We start from the raw sequence: 27,171 nt of genomic DNA, 5'->3' as shown, positions 1-27,171 counted from the left end.
CATCAAAATCATAACTTGACCTCAAAACCAAACTCAAGAAATGGTCAAAACTGAATTCTAATAAGGGGGAAAGGTAGAGCACGGCGAGGGGAACAACAAACATTAAGGCCGAAGACTTTCCATCAAGGAAAAGTGAACCAAAAGAGGAGAGAGAAGATGGCAGCACCCCTTAGGCTGCCATGGGAGCTCCAGGTCGTGCATGAAGAGGGGAGAAGATGAAAAATGAAATATCTCACCCTCCTTTTATAGAAATCTCAAAAAGTGCCCCGAACGGGCCCCGTCGGGTCCGAAAAAGTAAAATTTGAGCAGACTCGCTCAAATGGAAAAACTTTGTGAACAAAAAAGATTCAAAATGATAAAATATGAATAACGGAAGAAACGGCGTCAAAAACCGAGTCCCGAGCAGAAAGTTATGCCCAAAACAAGTTTGGCGAAAACCGGGGCCAGAAACCCTGAAATTGGAAAACATCGACCAGGAGGAAATTTCAAGAGTACACAACTCGACGAAATATGAAAATGAATCTCGTACGAGGATCCAAGCTCAAAACAAGACATTTTGCAATAACTTTCATTAATTGCATAATGGCCCCTCTAAAAAGTGAAAACTGCACTTATGGCCCAGAATGAAAATATTTTCCAAAAATATTTTCTTAAAAACCCCTGAAATAAAATATCTTCAAAAGATATTTACGAAAAACACCCCAAGAAAAGAAAATAATTTCAAAGAACTTTGCATCCATGCCCCTATGGATACCGGGAGCAACCAGAGTACTTTCTTGCAAAAATAAAGATACGTATTTCGTGGAAACCACTCAAGATGAAGGCACGTGAAGTCAAAAACCAACTTCGAGCATGAGAAGTGAGGTTGTGCCAAAAACTGACAAACAGAGATAAGACAGAATAGGGAAAAAGACGAAATAGCGCATAGTGTCGAAAAACGAAAAAACGTGAAAATGACTCGATCCTCAAAGGAAATTGTCAATCCACGAAAAAGAGTCTCAGGAACCAATTCCAAGCACTCGAGATGACACTAAGCGACACGAAACAGAGCTCAAAAAAGAAAATTAAACGAAAAAAATTCATTCGTAAAATTTCAGGAAAAAATGAAAGAAAGGCAAATGACCGGGTCGTTACATGATCCTTATCAATGAGGAAATACAGAGTCACGCCATGTTTTCGGAGGTCTTTGACATTGATCAGAGGAGATAGTTTTGACACCTAATACCCTAAAACTATCTGGTTTGGGAGTCATTAGCTAAAAACTCGTTATACAAGTGATCTAGAGAGCTTAAGAGACCCGAGCATTGCACAGTACCCTGTTTGAAAAAAAAAATGAAAAAAATGAATGATGAACGAAATAATTGCATACTTGAGAAAATTAGAAAAAAAATACCTTAGGGATCGGGATTTTAAAAAGTTTGCCTGTGAATTGAGGGTTATCATGGAACAGATATGAGTATGGATATTCCATAAAAATGATAGTGGTATGTAAGATACACCGACACAGATACAATTTTGCCTCACTATTTTATTCAGTGGTGGCCCTCAACCCAACATGTATAGAGACCGGTATATTCTATGACCCTCAACCTAACATGTATGGAGATCAATATATCTCTGACAGTCACTGCTGTATTTAAACTTAGCGTTCAAGTTTTATTTTGTGAAATTGATGTGCAGCGCCCTCTATTAAGGTGCTGCGTTCTATTAGTGTGCAACACCATCTATTGCCGTTCACAAACAACGAGATCAGGGCATTGTATTTTGTTAGTGTGCAACGCCGTTTATGGTAGTACATGAACAACGAGGTCCGATCATTGTGTTCTATTGTAGTACGCAGAAAATGAGGTGAGATTCTTACTGAGTTTAGTCGATAAAGACGTAAGTAACAGTTCTAGACATTTTGCAACGTTGTGGTATATAGTTATTGGTGTGGAATAAATGATCTCTTATCCTATTTATAAATCAATAATTTTATGATTTATGATTACAATTTATACATAAATCTATTGCGGCAAAAATTCTAGAATAAAGTTCTAAAATTTTCATTAAGAAATTATCTAATACTCTGTATAAGAGTAAAAAGTTCTAAAATGTTTTGTTGAAAAGACTATACGCGTGGCAACACGACAGAGCCAACATAAGTATATGCGTTCTCATCAATTTTTTTACATATATATTTATAATTTATAAAATTTTACAAAATGGCATCTTAAAATTATCATTTTTCTAAAATCTCTGAAATCCTTTGTTTCTTTTCCTTTTTTATTTTTTAAATTCTTTTTATCACACTAAAAAAACATTCTCTTTCTTTAATCAAACTCTAAATTTTTTATTTTAAAATTTTCTCACATATTTTGGTGCACTCATGATACATGAGCAATAAATTATATGTCACAAACCAACGGGTCAAACACGCCTAACTATAAATGGATTTGAGGTGGCTTATCTTTATATGTGGGTCAAAAGCTAGTGGAATAAAATAAATTAGTTAATCCGCGAATTTATTAGGTTGAATATGCAACAAGATCTATCTCTAGTTCATGTTTCTAATATAACATACAAAAATGTTGAAAAGTTCACTAAAAATCACAACTTATTTTTTTTAAGACACATCACATTGAAGAGGATCCAATCCAGTTGAATATGGACACTCTCTCTTTGATCTGCTCCATCTTTTTCATATTCATCAAGTACAAATTCAAAGGTGTGGGATGTCTGAGGTTTCTAGATAGGAGATTTGATCCTTTCACACCATGATCGGCGTACTATACATTTATGTCTATATATATATAGGTATGTAATATGTGCAGGGGATGTTTGTTTACGGTTTGATTTAGATTTATAAGTATGTTATAAAGTAATGATATCAAGAGAGCCTTCTCATAATAAAAATATAAAAAAAGGACTAAATGCTCTGACACTCCTGAGGTTTCTATTTATTGCTCCTATATTAAACCTCAGCCATTTTTGCTCTGACACCCCCTACACGATTTGACGGACGTCAATTTTTTCACAAAAAATTTGAATTTACTGTTATACCCATGTTTAATTTAACACTCAAGCTGATGTCACTACTAACATGTATGGATAAAATATGAAATCACAAAACTACCCTTATAATTGATTTGATTAAACAAACCCTAAAACCCATCTTTCTTTTGTTGTCACTACCTCTCTCTACCTCCATCTCTATCTCACCCTTTCCTTTGTAATCTCTGCAACTTACACTTTTCATCTCAGGAATTAAAGGCCAAGACTCCATCTTATCTCCCTTTATCTTATTTCTCTATCAATCTCAAAAACCCTAACTGTATTAATCTCCATATCATTCCCTTCTTTGTAAACAAAGTTTGTCTGCAATTTTGATGGTGATTTCTGGGTATCTGAACTCTGCAATCCTCCGACAGTCCCACTCTCCTTTTCCAGTCTCGAGTAGCATCACTGCCGCCAGTTCCTCCACTGGAGAAATTACAGAGAGTTTGTCTTCTGAATCGCTGAGGAAAATCGCACAAGTTAGTTCATCTTCTCCGAACTATATATCATCTCTCTCTTCGTCGTTTATTTATTATTTTTTTTCTCCTCTACAACTATATGTTGTTTCAAGTAAATTTTCCACAACCAAAGATTTACCCAAACTTCTCAAGGACAACAAAGATACTCTCATTGTGGTCTGGGAGGTATTGCTCAAGCACATCTGTCCTGCTCTTCCTACCATCTCTTCTTCCAGTTGAAAGGGGGATGTAAGGACCTCCAAGCTAAACAACAAGTTCCAAAATTTATTGAAGTTAGTATGCTAATAAAATTCTTATAATTCATATAAAATATACAAAACCTAAAGGTGTGTTTTTTTTTTTTGGAATGGCTTTACAAAATGCTTTCTTTGACAATTTTTATTATATCTTATTCATCTATAAATTATTTCTAAGATGCTATTTTGGGTTATTTTTTATATTATCAAGAGAGCAAGATTTGCTTGAATAAGTGGAATAAGAATCTTCAACAACCCTTTTGATATTGATAGCTTTAAAGGGAAATAGATAAGAATTCTAGTCATAGACTAACAAATCATATTCAGTACAACATCGGAGAGCAAAGTCTTTGTTGGGAGTTTCAAACACCAAAAAAAAAAAAAAAAAAAACATCTTTCAGAGAACTGGGTCGTCTTTTATTTATTATTATTTTTCTCCTCCACAACTATATACTGTTTCAAGGAAAATTTCCACAACAAAAGATTTACCCAAAGGATATTGTTTGTATAATTTTTTTCTTTTGATTGTTGTATATAAAGGTACTATTTTGATTAGTTGATAAATTTTCTAAACTTGACTTTATTAAATTGAAGTGCTTCTTATTATTTAAATTTGTTCAATTAGGGTTGGAGAAGATGCGTGACATTCTTGTGAATTATGGTTGTCAAGTGGTAGTAATAGGTGATGTAGACCCAGTCACGTGCTGTTGCTAGGATTTATTAAAGGATGTTTGTACATTGTCATTCATTGGTAGCCTTACATTTGGCATCACCTTGGACACGTATTGTGGTATCCCTGGTATAAGGGATAGAATGCTAATGAAATATGATAGAGATTTGTCAACGATGTTTGAAATGCATAGAGGGATTAGGGATATTGAAGTATTCATTGAGGGTTCAATTTGTGACAATCCAATATGTTCTTTTGGTGGAGGTAGTGGTGTAACTGGAACTGATAGACCTACCCCAACACCGGCACCTACTCCTACACCAACACCAACACCAACACCTACCCCTACACCAACTGGTAGTGTGCAATCTGCCTCTCAGAATGATACTGATAGTGATCCTGATTAGAGTGAGAACGAGTGTTACAGTGGGTATTGTAGTAGTGATGGTGAACAGTACAATGAAATTGCAAATGTTGATGAAGTCCATGTGGGGGATGATATGGATTATGATTTTGATGACAATGTACAATATATTAATGAGGACTTCAATGAGGAAGATGGTAGTGAGTTGTCAGATTACAACTTTGATGATAGTAGGGGGTATGCCCAGTTAAGCGATGATGAGGTAATGAATGATGTTGAAGATATGAGTCTTAAAGGTGAAATATTTGTGAGGACAGATGCTGGGAAGATAGAATTAAAAAGGGGTCGTGTTTGATGATGTTAACCATTTCAGAGATATTTTGAAAGATTTTGCTATTCAAGAGGGGTTCAAGTTAGTGAGAGACAAGAATGAAAAGTGTAGGGTAGTTGCACATTGTGGTTGTCAGGGTTGTAAGTGGATGATTAGGGCAACCCCTATTACAAATAGTATTACATACATAGTGAGGAGGGTTGGACCTAAACATACATGTGTGAGGCAAGAAAAAAATCCTGATGCTAAAGGTGGTTGGATTTGTTCAAAGATGAAGGAGCAGCTTAGACTTAATCCAAATATGGCAGAGGATAGTATGCATGATGAGGTGAAAAAAGAAATGGGGTGCTTTAGTTGGGTTATGGACATGCTATAGGGCTAAGAAAAAAGCTGCAATACTAAACTTTGGGTCTCAGTCAGAGTCATATGCAAAACTTCCGAATTATTCTGAGGAATTGAGACTAACTAACCCAGGAAGTGTGACCAAGTTGGAAAGGCACTTGATCCCGCCCCATGTCAATTGCTTTAAGAGATTTTTTATGTCAATTGCTGCACTCGATAAAGGGTTTAAGCTTGGTTGTAGACCATTCATTGGGTTAGATGGCTGCCACTTGAAAGGTATGGCTAATGGGATTTTGCTTTCTGTCATTGCTCTTAATGGAAACAATGGGGTGTTCCCCATCGCAAGATGCATTTGTGAGGCCGAGACCAAAGAGGCTTAGGAGTTCTTCCTGGATTGTTTAAAGGATGTTATTGGTGTTGCAAATCATCAAAACAGGGTTTGGACCTTCATAACAGATGGTCAAAAGGTCCTGTGTTTTAGACTATTTTAACTATATTTTTTCAATTGTTTCAATCTGTTGTACATGCTTTAACAATTTGAATTATTTTTCTTTTTAGGGAATAGAGCCCGCACTTAATAACATTTTCAATGGTTACATCCATAGAAGATGGTGCAGACATATTTTCAACAACTACAAGTGTAAGTTTCCAGGGTTAAAATTTAGGAAGCAATTCTGGGCTGCAGCTAGGGCTTACACTGAAAGGGAATTCAAGATTGCAATGAATGAAATTAGAGTGGTTAATAAGATAGCATATACGTGGTTGATGAATCACCCTTTGGAGCTTTGGGCAAGGCATAAATACTATGGTTATGCAAGGGCTGATCATGTCACTAGCAACTTTGTTGAGTCTTTCAACAGCTGGTTAGGGAAATTAAGGGAACAACCAATTCTTACCCTAGTGGACAGTGTAAGGTCAAAGTTGATGTACAGGATGCAAAAGAGGTTTCAGAAGGCCACAACATGGAAATCTAACATTACCCCAAAGATGCTTGAAATATTGAATAATGCAATAGATAAGTCTAGGTTTTGTAATCCCAGCCATGCCGGAGGTGATGAATTTGAGGTGGTATAACCTGAGAGAAAATATATAGTGAATTAAACACTTGGACATGTTGTTGCAGGGTTTGGGAGCTAACTGGGATTCCTTGTAAGCATGTTGCAGCTTGTATTGCTTTCAAAAGGTATAAGTTTGAGGACTTTGTGGATAGGTATTTTACAAAGGAAATGTATTTGAGTGCATATGGAAAAATGATACATCCAATGCATGATAAAAGTGATTGGCCAGAGGTGGAGTGTAATCCAGTATTGTCACCACCCCATAGAAGGCTACCGGAAAACGTAAGAAAAATAGGATAAGGGAAGTTGATGAAGCAGCTCCATTGAAAAGATCATGCAATTTAAGATGCAGTATTTGTGGTATCCATTGACACAACCAAAGAACATGCAAGGGAGCACCAGTTGGCAGTGGGCAACAAGGAAGAGTAGTGAACAGACATGTAAGTTGTATTATTTTTTCTCAGTTTCTTTTTTTCTTTTTCTTTTTTGGTTTCAATTTGGTTGTTAATTCTGTAACTTTCACCATTTAAAGTAGTGAAGAAGGAACAAGTCATCAAAGGGGAAATTTAAGAAGGGAAATCTCAGTAAGTTGGACTTTGAAACTTTTTTTTTGTTTTGCATTTTATGTGCATAATTTTATTGGATTTCCTTTTCTTCTTTGTAGTCAGCAAGTAACAAGTGATCCTGGTTCTTCATTTCCTACTCAAGCTAGTAGGACATCAAAAGGTAACTTTCACAATAAGTTATTCAACATGGTTAATTCCTACGCATTATTATTTGTTCCATTAATAAAGTTGGTTGTTTATTAGTTTTTTTTTCTTCATGTTTGCAGGTTCTCGAGTTCAACCTTGCTTAGATTTTTGTTGGATGGTTGGAAATGTTGAACATAGTGATTTTTTATTTCAATCCAATTTGGATTTTTGTTGGATAGTTAGAACATGTTATTTTTTATTTAAACCCCACTTGGATTTCCGTTGGATATCGTTTTTTTGGCATTCCATATTTGCAGTTGAACATCTAATAAAACTGCATGGATGTTTATGGTGGCAGGCTATTTGTATTATTTTTATGGATTGAAATGATTGTAATGAGAAATAATGGATTATGTTGGAATCTCAAGTTACAGTTGTTGAATGGGCTTTTGTTACGTGGGTTTATGAAATTATATTCAAATAAATATGTAATAACGTTTACATTGTGATGTGAGTGGCTTTATTTAGTAATTTTATCTAAATATGTTTTATTGAATTTACAAATATAGGGAACAAGCTTTCAAAAATAGTAATTCATTACTACAACGGTTACAACGGTGACCAAACAATTAAGCTAGCAAGCACAAGTTAAAGCAAAATAATTGCCTTAAACAGTTAAACTAGGGAAATATGAGAAATAAAAACATAGAAAGAGGGCGGGTGCCAAGATCTGTAATTTTTATGGAGGGAAATTCAAATATGTAAGTAATAACACATGAGGGATATAAAGGTCCAATTAATTAAGGAATAATTCAAATATTTAAGTAATAATAAGTGAGGGGTATAAATGTCTAATTAATTAAGGATAAAATTGGTACTTGAAACAAAAGAGGGTAATTTAGGCATTTAATGTTATTAATTTAGTTGACTTTTGACTTGATTAATGGTCAACTATTAGGAGGGAGTGTCAGAGCAAGTTAAACCAAACCTGAAGGGGGTGTTATAGCAAAAATGGCTGAGGTTTAATATGGGAGCAATAAATGGAAACTTCGGGGGGAGTCAGAGCATTTAGCCCTATAAAAAATTATGTACAGAGGATAAAGATTTTCTAAATCTATTTGGTTAAATTGGGTTGATTAAATAAGGAATTAATAATTGTAATTGGCAGTGTTATTGGAATGGTTATAATGATATATCTATCTAATTTGATAGATCTTTGTAAAGATTGAATATAAGACAGTTAAAAAGTTTTATCAAGGGAAAGTCAAAAGGTTTCGTTTACCAGATCTATTTTCCGAGTGCAATAGGTCGGGCTATTCTATTGAGTTGGGTTATGATAAACGGGTCGGGCTTTGTATACATATGAATCAAGTCACTTTGGTTTCAAAGAATTGGCAGCTTCAAATTTTATATCTAAGACTAATCTCCGAGTATATAGGAAAGGCGTCTCTCCACTTCGGATCAGGTAAGGCGGAGGGGTGCCCAAGTTGTCGTAAGCTCTTAATGGGAATCGAACCCTAGACGGCGATGTTAGTAAACACCCAAGTTCCACTAGGCTAACCCTTTGGGATTTTTAACATAGTTGTTGGTATAACTTTTTGTTTCAAATTTTTTTTAATTAAATAAAAGAATTAGTCTAAGGAAATTATAAGACTATTTTATATTAAATAATTTTTTTCTTTTTTTATAAAAATGTTTTTATCATTACTAGAAAATGTTTCCATGTGAGCGAAAAAATATCTTCATATCTACCTGAAATTTACTTCTTTTTTTTTTTCCTCAGGTATTGTTTCCATTAAAGTTAATGGAATAATAGACACATGGCAGGCAATTTATTTACATGCTCATCTTGTATATGCACAATAGGTTGAATAAAGTATCTATAAAGCGAGACACAATAAAAAGAGAGAAAATGGTCGAGGACATTTGTAATTATACTAAATAATAATATAAATTAATGTTAAATTCTTTTATTTAATATGATAGCTTGAAAGAATATATATATATATATATATATATATATATATATAATAATTTAATATGATAGCTTGAAAGAATATATATATAGATATAGATATATATATATATATCTTGTTGTCCCTCTCATATAATTTTTTGATCGGTCCATTATTCTATAACTGATGTAATTAAAGAGACACTAATATATTTGGAGCTATAGATTTCTTTTCCCTGTTTTAATATAATGGTTCATCTTTTTTAGATCATTTAATATTTTATATTTTCCTTTTTTCAGATATATTTTAAATTTATATAACAATGAACTTTTGATAATTCTATTTTAGAAAAATTGATGTAATTTATATATAGACAATACTTATGTCCTCACTAGTCACTAGTGACGATCCACGCCATACTGATCATGACTAATTATAAATAGACACGTTTTATTTTAATTACCAAATCAAAAATGGTAATTAAATTAATATCTCTGATTTAGTAAATGAGTATCTACTCACCATTTTTGATTTGGTAATTAAAGATGACATGGTCATTTATTATTGGTCCACCTCAGCGATCGGTATGCTCTGGATCCTCACTAGTGAGGACGTAAGTATTGCCTATAATTATTGTAATACCCCTAATTTTAAAATGATAGTCTCGGTATTTATTTATTTATTTTTATGGCATTTTTAATTATTTAATTGATTATTTGACTAATTACTTATGTGTTTAATTGAATTATGTGTTACTTGATTAATTGGCTATTTGTCTATGTGTTATTTGTATTTTATCTAAGTGTTATTTGTTTTATTTGTTTAATTAGATAATGTACTTAAATGATGTATTTGATTAATTATAAATTAAATGATTAAATATTTTATTTTATTTTATGGTTTTGTTTAGTAGTAATGGGCCAACCAATTAGGTCCTATGGACTACTTGGATAGGATGTTGGATGGGTATGAATAATTACCCATAGATAGTTGTGTATGTATATATAGATATATATTATATACATATATAAAAGGAAAAATAATTTATTAATTACTTTTATGGTAACTTGGGTATTAATATTCAATCTGATGTATATATTATATATATTTATATAATAAGAATACATAGATTTTATACGCATTATATTTTAAGTTACCTTTTAATATTATAGTAACTTAAGTATTACTAGATAATGTGTTAATAAATAATGGAATGTATATAATTTATTTATTTATTAAGGATGTACATAAATTATGTACGTATCATATTTTACGTTTTATATATATATATATATATATATATATATATATATATATTTTAAGTTGACTTGTATTGGAAAAATGATTAGGGTTATTTTATTTGGCTTATAAATATATAGCAATAGGTTGTAAAAAGGGGGTTAGAAATATATCACATAATATTCTAGAGAGAGAGAGTTAGAGAGAGAAGGAGGAAGAGGAAGGAAGGAGGAGAAAACCTTTTTGCTCTATAGTTTTATAAGAGGCTTCTATGTAATCTTTTTTACTTAAAACTAATGTGGGACAAGAAAAATGAATTTTATTAGGTAATTTGTAATTTGAATTAAACTCTTTAAATTAATTTTTATAAATTTTACTAGGTAATTTGTAATTTGAATTAAACTCTTTAAATAATTTTTATGTAATTTTTTGTTTATAAAAACTCTTTTTTTATATATTAATAAATAAATACTGAAATACTGAAACACTCAAGGAAGAAGAAGTTTAACTTTCGATCCGAAAGTTTAAGGCAAGTTCTTCTTCTGTCTCTCTCCCTTTGATTCGTGTTTCTATACATGCCTAGGAGGTTTCAGGATTTTTAATCATATAAAATTAAACAATTACGCATGTTAATTGGATTAGAACATAGGTTTCTGAATTTAGTTCATATTTGTTCTTATAGTATGAATGGTAAAATTCACGGATTTGATTTGATTTCTTTTATGAATTTTTACATGTTCAAATTATGTAATTTTCATATATGTGGATTGATGGAACGTGGAAACATGCCTAGGATTCCTAAAACAAATAAGGAATGAATTCACAGTAAAATTCTGGGTTGAGTTGCGTAAATTGTTCAAGTCGTTGATACAGTACTCGAGCCTTAGAGGCAAAGCTCGAGCCATGGATGTAAAGCTTGAGCAATTGGATGTAAAGCTCGAACCTGAGAAGGAAATCTCGAGCAATTAAGTGAAAAGCTCGAGCTTGAAATAGGATACTCGAGCCTGAAGTAGGGTGCTCGAGCATTTAGGACAAAACCTCGAGCCTTACCTGGAGAAGTTTTGTAAACAGCGTTGATTAAATTTTTAATTGATTTGGAGGAGTCCTAGACATCAAATAAGGACTGGATAGGAGTTTAAATAAATTCTAAACAAATTTAAATATAACAAGGCATGTTATTGGATTATTTGGAGGAATGAATGGATTTAATCTTTAATTTGTTCTAACAATTAAGATTAAAGATGTAGCATAAATTGTATATGATGAATGCTTACTTGACAGTATAATAAAATAACAGCATGTTTAAGATTCAATATGTGTAGGATATGTGATGTAGGAAGCTTAAATAATTTTTAAGTCATTCCTATTTTATGATAACTTGATATCATATTATCATGGTTTTTTCTGGATTCTTTGATGTATTTCCTTAAATGTTACATCAATTGTTGAATTATGTAGTTTAATGCACCAATATGGGACGGTGGCATTCTAGGGACAGATTAACTTATCAGTTAAATCCTACCTATTTTGTATAAGGGAATGGATTAACTAAAATATTAAGTCCTACTTATATTCAAGTCAGGTCAACTGAATAAGTTGAATGACATATAGAGGATTAATTTATACTGGATAGGATGGATTTTTTATATATAGTTATGGTGCCATGATATGTGTGATACCCCCGGATTCTCGGATACGGGTTGGCAAGGCCCACGCCCGATTACCCGAGGATATCAAATCAATTAGCAATTAACGAACACAGAATATAATTAATATAATAGGAACGAATAAAAATTTTGCTGAAAAAAAACTAAAACGAATATCCTTTATTGAAAATCCTCAGAAATAAAAATTTTATAAATAAGAACTAGTTTGATACATCTAACTTCTTCTCCACTTCTAATACAACTCGGGAATCTAACTCGTGGACCCCTACTAAAAATCCAATATTGAAAAATGAACAACTGAAAAGAAATCCAATGCTAAACCATGAGGAAAACTCCTACGTCGTCGGTAGAGTGAGTGACCGTCTTTGCTCAGCACGAACAAGTCTAAGTCTGGAACTGATGAGTACCTGAAAAATAGTAGTGGGTCTGGCCCACGAACAAGTTCTAATCTACTACAATCCAAGTAGAGACTCGATACGCATATACATTCTAACCAACTCAACCATAGCTAATAGTCCGTACGTATGTATATTCACACTACAGGACTCTCACTGGGCTATGAAGAGGGTCTCAACCTGAATAGAAGGTAACATGCGAAAACGCACCCATAGGTGGGCATGAGTACCTAAACCTAAATAGGGTATACCTCAACCCTCACAGCCAGCTACGCATCCTATTGCATATATGCACCCTAACCGTCGACGCTGAGACTCAAGCTCACATCGCGGTATCATAAAACTATATTTAAACTCCGTTCCTAACCATCCACAATAAATCCAGTAAGTCGTTCGGCGTATTCAACCACACCGACTCGTAAATATAAAGAGGATTTTATTTAATAACCCGTGCCCTTATTCCAAAATAGGTTGGACTGAGTATTTTGAATCAGTCGGTCCCTAGTATGCCACCGTCCCATACCGGCGCATACAATCCACAAAATCCATATAATTGATAGAACAGGTAAAACTGTTCACCAATTAACATCCATAAGGTAGGAATTAGCGCTTTGAGCTAAACCATACCTAGTATGTCACCGTCCCATACCGGTGCATACAATCCTCCATATCCGTGTAAATTACAATAAATAATAAGCCAGTAATTTACAGTCCAAAACCAAATATTCCTACCATTGCAGAAGAGTGTTTAGTATTTCAGCAATTTAAGTCCAAAACCATGTAAATTACAACCGATACATAACAGTTTAGCAATTTACAATCCAAAACCAAAATCCAAATAATTGCAGAAAGAAGATTAAAAATCTCGCAATTAAAATCCAATATTAATCCATATAATTGCATCAAAGAATTTAATATTCTAACAATTAACATCCAGAACATGCATAGTTCCAATTTAATATAACAATGACTCTATCATGTATTTAAAATAAGTTCTATAATCATATTATAGTCCAATAAATCACTAAATTAATTTAAGCAATTTAATTCCTTCCATCCTGTAACAGCATACTAAGTTGTATACTTATCTTCTGTTTTATCTTTTAGCACAGAACCACACCCTATGCCACAAGTCCAATTTATTAATTAAAAGACTTCATAGTGCATTTAAAATAAATTTAGAATCATTTTATAGCACCCTAAACTGTCAGATTAAAACTAATCAGTAAATCTCCTTCCAGCCGTTAACCACACGCAAAGTTGTCAAATAGCGTACTGTTAATTCTATTAATATAAAGAGGGTATTTTATGCAATATAAGACCTTAATTTCATCCTAAAATAATTATTGAAAACCCCATTAAAGTTTTAAAACTGTTCAGAAACCCCAAGTGCCCAAACAGTAGCTGAAAACCTACAGTATGCATTAAAATGGAAAGAGCCTGCTCTAAAAAAAAATAGAGCAGGCTCAAACCAACATTGAGCCGGCTCCAAAAAATTTTGGAGCAGGCTTAAAGTGCTTGGAGCCGCTTCCAAAATATTTTGGAGCCGCCTCCAAGAGGGGGAAGCCCACTGGTCCGCTTCCTTCTTCGTTTCCGATGATCTGTTTCGACCCCGGCCACTTTCTACCCTTCAATTGGTTTCTAAAACTGATCCTAAGGGTCTTCTTAATACCAAATAGCATCCCAATGGTTTAAAAACAACAATTGGAATTAAATACGACATCAAAACAACAATCGACTTAACATGTCTTTATGCTCAAAAACTGAAACGAGTTAAATCTATATGTCAGTTAATCCGTAGCTAGCAGTAATTTAAAACTTAAACATACTTGTTCCTACCACTGTTCCATGATTAACATATTGTAACCATCCATAGTAATCTGCTAAATTAGTTTTTTAAGCGATTAAACTCTTCATCTCCAATGACAATATCCGGATTTTCATATTCCGACTTATGTTCTGTATCACCCTGAACAATGGTGTTTTAATACTCAGTAATCAACTCTTGAAAGTTATAATATGAACTTAGATCATGTCAAAACACCTCAATATAGCTCCTGCCAGAACTTAAAAATCCCAAAATCTGAGCACCACAGCCCAAACAGTCGCCCAAAAACTCAGGAAACTGAAGAACTGAAAAGAGGCTGCTCCAAACAAGTTGGAGCCGCCTCCAACCTAGATGGAGCCGGCTCCAAAACCACTTGGAGCCGGCTCCAAGTTACTTTGAGCCGGCTCCAAAACCTTTTGGAGTCGCCTCCAACTTCTCCCCTCCTCTCTGCTTCATCTCGTCAACTATATCTTCTCCGGTGACGTCTTGTTTGATCAGTCCTTAACTCTAATGATTTCTACTGATTAAAATTAAGTTCCAATGCCCCAGATATGTTAAATCCTTTAATCTTAAATCCATCCTAATTAGGACAGAAAAATTCAAGAACGAAGTAAAACAAGCCAATACAAAACATGAAAAATGTATACAGTTGCAAACGATCCTAAACATGCAAACAGTTTAAAATTAAGGGAAAATTACATATAAATGGAGTCAAAGTTTCATATTTACTTAGAGGCTGAGTCAAAGTTCCATATTTCTCTAAAATGGATTGCTGAAGTGGCACATGGTTTTTTACTGTTTAGAAATTGTGGTGCCTAAAATACCCTTCCGCGAAGGTACTACTTTTTCTTCGAAGGTACTACTTTTTTGAACTGAAGGTACTACTTTTTGGCGTCCAGGTACCATATTTTTTAAACACCTGCGAAGGTACTACTTTTTCTCCGAAGGTACTACTTTTTTGAACTGAAGGTACTACTTTTTTGAATTGAAGGTACTACTTTTTTGTTAGGGAAGGGCATTTTAGGCACCACAATTTTCTAAACAGTAAAAAATCATGTGCCACCTCAGCAATCCATTTTAGAGAAATATGGAACTTTAACTCAGTCTCTAAGTAAATATGGAACTTTGACTCCATTTATATGTAATTTTTCCTAAAATTAATACTTTCCAATGTTACAAGCTAATTTAATTCCTTGTATATTAATTCACATGCATCATACATCCCGTTTCGTGAATTATTTTATGTGTTGATATACGTAAAACCATAAAACAAGTAGTATAACTCATGGCTAGCTTCAGTGAAATATAACAGAGACATGTAATCCAGTTTAAGGTTGATTCTTATTTACTCCTGGAGTTGAATTAAACATGCAAAGAACACAAGTCTAAGGAATAGAGATAGGATTAGAACTTGCCTTACACCGATATCGTCCTAAAGTCTCCGGCCAACCCTCTTTGTCTCTTCCCTCTCTATTGCTTCCCAGACTTCTCCCAAATTACTTCTGCCTTTTCTATATCGTGAATATAACCCTCAACCCTAGGCAGAACATCACTGGTATATTTATAGACCACCAATTCTAGGTTCCATTAAACCCTAAATGATTTATCCGGCCCATAGACCAACCTATATTATACCAACGTCGGCTGCATAATTGAGGGTGATAATAACACTAAAACCCTAACCTAATCTTACCATAGTGGAAAAAGAAATAGAACAATACAATTAACAATTTAAATAATTCAAATAATTCACATAACGTAATTAAAACCATCTAAGTAATTCAAATCGCAAATAATAAATGCAAATCAATAATTAATTAAATTAAATAAACACATCAACACATAGCCACGTAAGCTCCCAAAAATAATAATAATAAAATAAACAGTAAAATTCTAATTATATCCCTTTTTAAATTAGGGGTATTACAATATGAGCTTGAGTCTCAGGATCAGTGGTTAGGGCGCGTATATCGTCAGGGATGAGTAGCTAGATATAGTATAGTTACGTGCCCTGGTAGGTCTAGGTACTCATGCCCACTATATGTGCGTTTTGTATGACGCCTACTATTCAGGTTGAGGCAACCCTATAGTCTAGTGAGGTTCATTTAGTGTGCATTTATATATATATACAGACTATTAGTTATTGTTGGATTGATTAGGATGTATACGTGTATCGAATCTATGTTTGGATTGTAATAGAATAGAACTTGTTTGTGGGTCTGACCCACCATTATTTTTCAAGTGTTCGTTAGGAATAGAGGTTGATCGTGCTGAGCAGGGATCGGTCTATTTCATTCTTCCGATTCTACTTAGGAGATTTGTTTATGTTTCAGGTTTCAGTTTGGTTTTTCTAGAGGTCCACATAGTATGGATTCCCGAGTTGTATATTTCGGAGGATCAGTTGTATCAGAAGAGTTTATTAATTAATGAAAATTTATTCTGAGATTTTATTATTGGATTATCATTTTAATTTCTTTTCAGCATTTTATTTATCCTTTTGTAATCTGTGTTTGTTTATTGCCGATTTGTTTTTTATATCTTCGGGTATTCGGACGTGGGCCTGACCAACCCGAATTCGGAAATCCAGGGGCATCACAATTATATCTTATTTAAATGAGAATATTGGATTCTATTTTTTTTATGGATAAATTTTATTTTGGTATGGATGGAATGTATAAATAAATGGGTCTTCACACATTTCAAAGAAAAAACAATATTAAATGGGTCGTATGCGATTAAAAAAAATGTGTCTTGGATTTAGACATAAATTCACTGCAAAGTTACAAAACTTATAAATTCTATCATGGTTATATCACATATGTAAAATATGTCAGGATTGATACTTATGATAGTTGGGCTTATAAGGTTATATGATGGCCCATGGGCTGGGATAATTTGAAATACATGAGCAGCTAGCCATGGAATGAATAAGAAAAATTGGCAAAGCTAATTTTCAAAGGTTTTTCTTTGGCTATTTGAGTTTATAAAGAATTTTTTTTTACCCTGGCAAAAAAACAGCCAAACGGCATCTACACAGGCAAGAACCAAAATAACTATCAAAACACAGAACCACAACCAAAACCAAAAGACAGTTATTCCCCAAACAAGCCCAACACCCAGCACGTTCAAGGCATCAACCTTAATAACAACCTAGAGCTGTAAAAGGTGTCAGTAACAATGGGCTTGTACCCACAAGAAGGGCCAAATGAGTGGTAAAAGACTTAGATGATTCAGAATGATATGAATCCCCATTTGTGCGCCTGACTTTCCATAAGAATCAGAAGGAGGACAAACCACATCACTATAAGATCCCATTGCATTCGATTGACATAATGCACCACCAATCGCAGCTTTGTGTTTTTTCTCCCCTACTAAACTAATCTTAGCACGAACAATAAACCAAGTGAGAAGTGACCTAAGAGCCCAAAGCTTAAACAAAGCAGGTTTAAAAGGTCTAACCATGACATTAGTAGAAAAAGCATAAAGAATATACTATGCAACCCTAGCCTCACAAGTCATAAAGAGATTGGAAGACACCAAATTAATAAACGTGCCAAAAAATGAGTGTAATAGCACCGCCAAACACAGAGCTCCAGACCGCACGTGGCCTTGGCCCACCAAACACTCAAAGAAAATCTTCTAGATGACGCTTCCAAGACATCAGCCATGACGTCATGCCTACCCCAGCCGATGAACCAAATCCCAACCGCAAAAGTCAACACACCGATGAGTCGACAACCGCGGAACTGAACCCACAACGGCCATCAGATTCCTGGATATGGAGCCGAGCACGCCGATCCGCCCCCGGATACAGAGCATCCAAAGGATCGACAAGACATTCATGCACCAAACTCAAAAACACCCTTAAGGACAAGCTCTAAAAAGGCCCAATCCAACAGATCAAGCCCTAGCGATAAACACTATGGCCGTCGGAATCCATGATCTGGAGTACGCAAGAGCGCCTACATAGCCCAACACACACAAAACCCAAAATAGAAAAGGAACAAACCATATGAACACTCAGATAACAACAAAACAAGCCCACAAAAAGAGAATATAATATTTCCACAGACAAAGAAAAACAGATATGCATAAGCAAAAAGATTAATCAAAGGTATAGTGCACCACCAAATCTTCCAAAAGATAAGCAATTTACCAAGGGTTATTCGGAATCGATAAAATCCACAAGCAACAGACATGATGATATACAAGATCGAAAGCAAAGCAGCCCCAAAGAAATTGAACAACACCCCAAAAGACTGCACCCAAACAACCAATAACTTGCACCACACAAATCCAGCAAAAAAACCTTAACACCAAACATAAAAATACGGTTTCCCCAAAACCGCACAACATGCCAAAGATAAAGGATCCAAAAGAAAACACAAAAGCAACCCAAGAGAGGATAGAGTAGACAAGAAATCAAAGAGAAAAGAGATTAGGCAAAAAATCGAAATGATGCAATTGAATCGGATCCAGAAGAATCCACTCTGACTAACAGAGAAATCTCCTAAGGAGAGGAGAAACCTCCTAAGGATAGGAGCGAAAAAGGCATTTTGAAGAAACAATATACTCATAGCACAATGTAGGTAGTTTATAAAGAATTTAAGTAGGCTAAATAAATTGCTTCTTTTGGTAGTTGGTCAATAATTAGAGGCGAGCTGGGAATGGCAACGAGGAGGGAAATGTCTTCCCCGTCCCCGTTTAGTATAACTAGTCCTATTTTTGCCCGTAAACTGTTTATTAAATGTGATTGGGAGAGGTGGGGTGAGGCAGAGCGGGGCAATGATAGATTTTGTAGAGTACTTTCATAATGGTAATAATTCTTTTTTCTCATGCCAATGAAAACAAAATTTAACTTCTCAACTGGAATTTTAAACTTGATATTATTATAAGAACAACACAATAATACATAAAAAAATTTAAAATAAGAATAATACAAAAAGATATTTAGTGATTGAAATAGAATCAATTAGAATTTATTTAGGGTTAATTTCACTAACACTCCTTCAGGTTTGGCCAAATATCACTCTGAAACAACTTTCGAAAATTACTCACACTTAGGTCCAATTTTACTTTTCCGTCACTAAAACCTTTAAAAACGTGCGAAAAGACAAATCTACCTTTATTTTTAAAATTCATTTTAAACTAAAATATCAACAAATTTCAAAAGACAAAATTGCCCCCAACAGTTTCTCTCTCTTAAATATATATGTATATATATATATATATATATATATATATATATACACACACACACACACACACACACACAAATAGGCTCGGTGGCCTTGCACCAACAACGGCGACGACGGCGATGACGGCGACAGAACTACTCCAAAGATGATGAAGACCAGCAACAATTCCGACTAGGTTTTACCTGAAACAATCATTCCCACAAACAAAAACCCAAATCGACATCGACATCATCAAAATCGCAGTCGACGGGGCCACCACCACCCCTTACATCGACACTGCTACCACTACCATCCCAACCCCGTTATCAGACCTCTGGTATCAGATCCTCGATGGTGACGCCTTCACCTTTTTCTCTCTTCGCGACGTCATTCCTTACTGTTTGATCTCCGATCCACAACCTCTCCTTTATCTATATATACATACACATAGTCATATATATATATATTCACATGAAGAAGGAGAGAAGGTTAGGCCCAGATTTGGGACACTGCCAGCCAAATGAATCTCTTGTCATGTTACGCTCGCACTCCAAGGCCACGATTGGAGTGGAATTTCAGACGGCCAAGATTTGGGACAATGCCGGCTAAGCGATAGGCTCTGTTTGCAATGGTTTCAAATTTGTTAATGAATGGTCTCAATTTTTTCTTTTATTGAATTAGTTTGTGATTGATTGGTTTGTGTACGAGAGATTAATTACTTAATTGGTGTTTTTTTTTTTTTTTTTTTTTATTATTATTATTTTTTTTTAATTCACAATTGGATTATCTAATCTCCCCAACCTCCGCCTCCGGCGTGGGTCAAAGGGTTTGCAGACAATGTGAAGGGAAAAGAGAAATGTGTGTGAGAGATGAGTGGTTTGGTTTTTAAAATTACATAAACACCCATAATTTTTATGAGGTGGCAGATTTTGGTGGGGGTAGTTTTGTACAATAGCTTTTCCATTTATATATATAAATATATAATATAATATAATTGAAAATTGAAAAACATTTAGGGATAATTTAGTCATTTAATATAGTTTTGTAGGTCAAAGAATCATTTTGACAAAGTCAAAAGATATTTTAGTTAATTTACATGGTGTCAGAACTCTGCATGTAACGGTTGGGGTGTGAGTGAAAAACGGAACAAACATTTGCAGTATGGGTGATAGTAATTTTCGAAAGTTGTTTCAGAGTGATATTTGGCCAAACCTAAGGGAGTGTCGGTGAAATTAACCCATTTTTTTAATATATACCTCCTATTATTGAATACAAAATAAAGTATAAACACAAAATTATAATTTATTACTATAAACAAGGCGGGGCGGGGTGACATTTCCTCATCTCCTTACCCCATAACTATGCGGGTTTTCGATCCTAATTTCCATCCCTACTCCAAAACCATTTAACCATTCCCATAACCATTTTAAACGGGTCCCGGGGGGGGGGGGGGGGGGGGGGTATTCTGCCATCCGTAGGTGAGTACTCTACTTTTATTCGTTTACACTCCAATTTAAAGCAAAATAATTCTTTTAACCCTAACTTCACAAGTGAACAATTATATATTTTCAAATTACACAACTACCTTTCTAAATATGATTAGTCTCTCCCTTCCTTTCCCATCTTTAATATTTTCGATCTCTTTTACAGGCCCCAATCAAAAAAAAAAAAAAAAAAAAAAAATAGTTATTTCCATTGAATAAATTCTTCCTTTTGACACAAAAAACCTAATAAATTATCTCTTTTGAAAAAAATAAATAAAAAATAACTAAAAACCAGTTAATTTGTTGAAAAAATTTATCTTTTGGGACCAAAAAAAAAAAGTTTATAAATTATCTCTTTCGACATGACTCAAAAATAAAAGTACAAAAACAACAAAGAACAAAAAAATAATAATAATAAATAAGTATAATACACAAAAGTAAATTATCAATTTTGATAGTATTAAAAAAAAATAATACTAAACAAAATAAATAAGGTAAAATATATTAAAATTTATAGTATAAATAATAGTTATGGTATTTTAAAATAAGAGATTGTGTATTAATTAGTTTAGAGATTTTTTTGTTAATTTATTTAGAAGAAAAAGCAAGTGGAGGCTGTAGAAAAAGTGTAGTGGGGATATTACCTCCCTTCAATAATTTAAGTGATTATGGGCAATCCAGATCCAAACAAAATAAGAAGAAAACTAACTTGTCCCAAATAATCCACCCTATTCGGAAAGTTGAGAGGAGATTTATATATACCAAACATAATTCTGGTTGAAAACTAGGATATCTATGTTGAAGTCAGGTTTGATCCATGCATATACCAAATATTATTGAGACAACAATGTCACACTTCCTTCCAATTAGTTGTTTTATCAAGTAAATAGGATTCTCAATTTCTATAAATAATAAGTGAGAGTGGTAATTATGTAATTAAATTTTTTAAAAATATACTTTATATTTTTCTCTCACAAGACGAGTGAAAGAGGAAAAATAATGAATTTTAATCATTAAACAAAAACTATAATTTATATTAATTTTTGTAAGTTGGTCCTTCCTTTTGCCGCATTTCGCTCAAAGGGTTGAACGGAGATAGTACATCAAGCTGTTCGCAAGGGCCAACTTGATCCTCTTCCCCAGGGATCCCAGATGAGGGAACCCTAGGAGAGCCGCCGACTCCAACTACCGTCCATGTACGATCCATACTAGATCTGACCAACTGCCCATCCTACCTCCTCTACGTTCTTGACAGCCCATCTTTGTCTCAGTAGAGTCTTTCAGTGGCATGTTTCGGTCATTTGTCTTAGGATTAGTCAGTTTTATTTCTCGATGGGGGCAGGGAAGGGATATAACTCAACGGTAGAGTGCCACCTTGACGTGGTGGAAGTCATCAGTTCGAGCCTGATTACCCCTAAACCCAATGTGAGTTTTTCTATTTTGACTTGCTCCCTCGCCGCGATTGAATGAGAATGGATAAGAGGCTCTTGGGATTGACGTGAGGGGGCAGGGATGGCTATATTTCTGGGAGCGAACTCCGGGCGAATATGAAGCGTAAGTTGTTTTATTTGAATTTAGGTCTAATCTCCCACAAATAACATAGGACTAATTTTATTATATTTAACTATTTATCGACTGATTTTTTACCATAGGTTTACTTAGCTCCATGTTACTTGCTTATGGCCTATTAGAATAGTTTGTCTAAAGTGGTGGGTAGTTGATAGTAGTTGTACAGTATAATTCACTAATGTTATTAAAAAGAACATACCCTAAATCTAATTTCTCACCATAAAAAAAAAAATCTCGAGCGAATGCACTCTTGGTGAAATCTACTAGGACTTTGAGAGAGGAGAATACTTACTATTAATAAAAAATATATATATTATATAATATTCTTTTTATTCCTATAATTTGAATACTACATATGAAGCATCTATTTATAGATGTCTTTCTCCCTAATAAATAATCAGAATGTCTGAAGATATATAGTTAAGATCTTTCATCTAGAAATCTTCACTTAAATATCTACCACTTTACACAATTTTACTCATCTAAAAATTTATGTACCACAAATATCTAGAAACTCTCCAATATTATATGTTAAAAATCCTAACAATAAAATTGTACTCTGCATGTATCATCTAGAGTCCTACTTAATTTTAAAAAATTGTGTTATGTAATCTACAGGCGTATATAATTTGATGAGATGGAGGAGCTTGAGGCTCTAAAAATTAAGTTAAACTCAGGTCTCATCCAATGTATCTAAAAAGAACACTTTCATTTTCTAACGTACATTTAATTGAATTAACATTGTTGTTAATCTAAACTAGTTTCGAATTACATTTAGGAGATTACATAAACATGTGTGTGTGTGTGTGTGTGTGTGTGTGTATATAATGTGTGGGTGGTGCCAATTAATTTGTGCAATTGTGTGGCAAAAATTAGAAAATCTTGTAAACTCTATTATATATATTGCTATATCAAATATATATAGAACAAGTCAGAATTGATACTTGTATTAGTTCGACTCATAATTTGTTTATAAAAAAAAGAGTAAAGAGGGTTGCGTTTTTTGTTAATGAAAAAAATTATAATAATAATAATTTGCAAAATGGAGTCCACAGTTGTTTAGAGAGTAGGATTTGGCCAATCTGGATTTTTTCGGTTAGAGCACTTGCAGCGGGCTCGTGGAAGCCCAATTTCCCCTAGCCAAAGGCCTTTTGGGCCCACATCGCCCTAGCTAAAAATGTGGGTCTCATTTTCCCTTGCGGGGCGGCTCGTGGTATTTAGCAAGCCGGCTCTCGATCGTTGAATTTTTTTTTTTTTTTTTGTTGCAAAACAGCGCAGTTTTCAATTGCCTGTTTTGTTTTATTCCATTGCTCCTGGAACAGTGGCCAAACAGTGTCTTAAGGATGATGCACGTTTTCATTATGTCTTTCTCCCAGTAACGCATTGGTCCTTGCGTTATTGTCCACTTGATCTGTAATATCCCAAAAGCCCGTTCCACATCTTTCTAGCATGCCTCTTGTCGCTGAGCAAACAATTTTTCTTTTCCAGTGGTTGAGTGCGGGATGGTCTGTATCAGAGTTGCCCACTTAGGGTATATACCATCAAACAGGTAATACCCCATTATATAGTGATGTCCATTCACTACATAATTAAATGGAGGTAATTGGCCATTAACGATACCGTTGAATACCGGGGATTGATCCAACACATTTATATCATTGTGTGAACCTGTCATTCCAAAGAATGCATGCCAGATCGACAAATCTTGTGAGGCAACTGCTTCCAATATGAGAGTATTTTTGCTAGATCGTCCCCTATATGTGTCGTGCCACTCCACTGGGCAATTCTTCCACTCCCAGTGCATACAGTCGATAAAACCAAGCATACCCAGAAATCCTCTTTGCTCCCCTTCTTCAAGTAGTCGTTCTATGTCGGTTTCGTTGGGTGGACGCATATACTCCTCTGCATACACAACAACAATAGCATTACAAAATGCTTTCAAGCATTTAATGGCAGTGCTCTCGCCGATTTTAATATACTCATCATAGTGATCGGCTGCACAACCATATGCTAGTATACGAACAGCAGATGTCATCTTCTGTATAGAAAACAACCCCAGACGACCAGTCGCATCCTTTTTTTGGACAAAGTAGTCATCATAAGCTTTGACATCATTAAAGATACGAAAAAGAAGTTCTCGTCGTATCCTGAATCGCCTGTGAAAATATTCCGGTGGATATGTGCAATTCTCGTCGAAGTAGTCTTTCATTAGCTGATAGTGGCTTCCCTCTCGGTCACGATGAATGTACCGCTTCTTTTTACGGACTTGAAATACTTACTCAACTATCTCTGGCCTCACTAAATTCATAATATCATAGAATTCGTCTTGATCCTATTGAATCAACACCCCAAAAGGATCATCTTCTGAAGAGGATGACGAGGAAGATGAAGAATTAGAGTCTGCCAAAGGAAAAGATTGTGATGACAAAGCCATTCGAATTTTAAAATTGAAAAAGATGGATGATGATATTTTGCTACAATGGAGAGAAATGAATATAGTGATGATTTTTAGATGAGCAAATGAGTTTCATTATATAAGATGAAAAATATATCTTTTAAAAATATAACCGTTAAAAATATAATCGTTACGAATATAGCCGTTTAGGAAAAGTTAAAAATAATAATAATAATTTTAATTTTAGCAAAAATTCAGAGAGCCTGATGGGTGCATGTTTCTGGAAAGTGAAAGATACTAAGGTGACTTGTAAAATTACTAACCTAACTCTTAAAAAAGTTAATAGTTAATGTGGCATTTTTAGAGGGTCAAAATACAAAAGTACAAATGGCCTTAGTTCATACGTTTCTTTGTAGTTCTTTTCCCAAACTTGGCTTGTGTAATTCCATTATTAGCTGATCATTAAATTTTAAAATATTCTTCAGTAAATTAAAATTTCAGAGATACATGTCCTGCAGTGAAAGGAAATATGGCACAAGTACACAAACCCCACCCGCTAATCCATCCCCATACCACCACATCCAAACCCGTAAAGTCCACCATAGGCCCCAAAATCCGAACACAATTCACCCAGCCAACTCCTAACAACCCGATACATACTGCATGAACTCCTGATCCGATTCAAGACCCGCCATCGTCTCGGGCGCCAACAACACCTCCAGGTCAACACTACCTCCCCCTTCCCTTCCCGGAAACGCTGAAATCTTGCCGTCGAATTTATTGGCCCGCCCGCTCCGAACCGCCATGGGTCTGCCCCACCCGAAATCGTTGTCGTACATCGGAAACCTCGGCGAACTCCCCATCGTGATCATCGCGCCGTCGAAGTTCCCCAACGGGAAACAACGTGGGTCCCTCTCCCAATCCTCTACGAAGCGGCGCACCGTAGCGTTACCGTGCGCCTTCACGTTCTCGTTCAGCTGCTCCGCACACCACCGCAAATCATGAGACAACACGTCACCAGCCGAAGCGTAGGTCGGAATGCTCTGTATTGCGTTTCCAAAGAAACACGGATCGAGTTTCGGCTCGAGTCGGTGACGACAGTTCACTGCCATTCTGAACGTCGTCGTTTTTGAGGATGGAAACTTCCTCGCACGTGTCACCGCCTGCCAGAGCAATGCACAGAGTGATTGGAACGAGGAAATCTCCACCGTCTGATTAGGCGGCAACGCCGTCTCGGTTCCTTGAGATCTCGAAACCGCGTTCCGCAGCCAATTCTCGAGAATTGCCGTTACTTTGCCGTCAGCGACCTTCAGTGTGTCGTTACTTTGCTTCCCCATCAATTCAACGGTGTCCATTCCAGTACCGTAATCGTTCCGATTCCATTTCCCATTGTTTGTTTTGGCTTTGAGCTTCAGAATAGACTCTCTAGTGAAACTGAAAATTCTCTCACGGAGAGGCGCGTCAACGGAGAACGTGACCTTGGGGCCACCTTCGGGCAACCTCAGCACCGCCGGCGAAATCAGCACCGAATTGCGGCTGAAGTCAGGCGGCCTGGAAATCCTCCTGGCTCCACGACAGACCTCCGCGAACGTATTGAAGAAGTTCCAGAACGATGTCCCGTCAGTGACGGCGTGATTGACGGTGCAACCGATGAAGACCCCGTCGGCGAGCTCCGTCACCTGAACGGCCAAAATAGGCTTGAAATGACCCTCGTAGCTCACAGTTAGGTTTAAAGCGAAGAACCCTTTGACACACTCGGGCACGTGGGTGGGAGAGAGAATGTCCCGGAGGGAAATGTGGGTGGCATTGGAGTGAATGAAGTCGACGCCGGCGTCGTTACACGCAATATAGATGTAACCATTGCCGTCTGTTTTCAGACGGCCGGCGAGAGCCGGGAAGTGGGTCAGAGTCTGGGACAGGCCGCGTTTGAGGGAAGTGATTAGTTGAGTGATAGGCATGGGAGGGCGAGTGAAGAGACATCCCTTTTGAATGTAGTGACAGGAGAGCATAGGGAGGTCGGAGACTGAAAGCTTCAGGTCTCCAATGGTGGATTTAAGGTGTGGAAAGACGGTGGACACAGAGACCAGAGTTGGAGATTGGGAAGACATTTTGGGATAATGTCCAAGTCTGGGTCTCGATCACTTTGCTCTTTGTATGGGCTGAGTGAGAGAACTGAAGAGAGTTGAGAGTTGGGAATGGTTTATATAGGAGTGAGTTTGGGAGATTTGGGGGGTTGGGTTCATGAACTTGCTGA

General features: G+C 35.4%; 2 protein-coding genes and 1 long non-coding RNA gene across 5 annotated transcripts; 1 reads left to right on the top strand and 2 right to left on the bottom strand.

Moving 5' to 3' along the window:
* The first annotated feature begins 3,166 nt into the window (after window positions 1-3,166).
* Window positions 3,167-7,635, top strand: LOC132312146 (uncharacterized). 3 transcript variants are annotated; one of them, XR_009483199.1, is made up of 6 exons: window positions 3,167-3,515; window positions 4,377-5,925; window positions 6,017-6,956; window positions 7,049-7,100; window positions 7,181-7,242; window positions 7,349-7,635. It is a non-coding gene; the product is annotated as an uncharacterized LOC132312146 (long non-coding RNA). The 3 variants fall into 3 exon arrangements; XR_009483200.1 differs by lacking the exon at window positions 4,377-5,925; XR_009483198.1 differs by having other exon boundaries at window positions 4,377-6,956.
* A 16,331-nt stretch (window positions 7,636-23,966) lies between these two features.
* On the bottom strand, window positions 23,967-24,731 carry LOC132314375 (uncharacterized). The gene has a single exon (XM_059813248.1). It carries the CDS (start codon window positions 24,729-24,731, stop codon window positions 23,967-23,969), a length of 765 nt encoding a protein of 254 aa, XP_059669231.1.
* A 545-nt stretch (window positions 24,732-25,276) lies between these two features.
* LOC132312144 (uncharacterized acetyltransferase At3g50280) lies at window positions 25,277-27,072 on the bottom strand. Its single transcript, XM_059810396.1, has one exon. The coding sequence runs from the start codon at window positions 27,023-27,025 to the stop codon at window positions 25,559-25,561; it is 1,467 nt and encodes a 488-aa protein (XP_059666379.1). The 5' UTR covers window positions 27,026-27,072; the 3' UTR covers window positions 25,277-25,558.
* Between the last annotated feature and the right edge of the window lie 99 nt (window positions 27,073-27,171).

This window comes from Cornus florida, unplaced genomic scaffold (assembly GCF_030987335.1).
Source record: "Cornus florida cultivar Cherokee Brave unplaced genomic scaffold, ASM3098733v1 CherokeeBrave_3.0.0_Hap2_Chr06, whole genome shotgun sequence".
In the NCBI taxonomy this organism is placed as follows: Eukaryota; Viridiplantae; Streptophyta; class Magnoliopsida; order Cornales; family Cornaceae; genus Cornus; species Cornus florida.
Note: the sequence above shows the minus strand (reverse complement) of the source record. Positions and strands in the feature narration are given on the sequence as shown.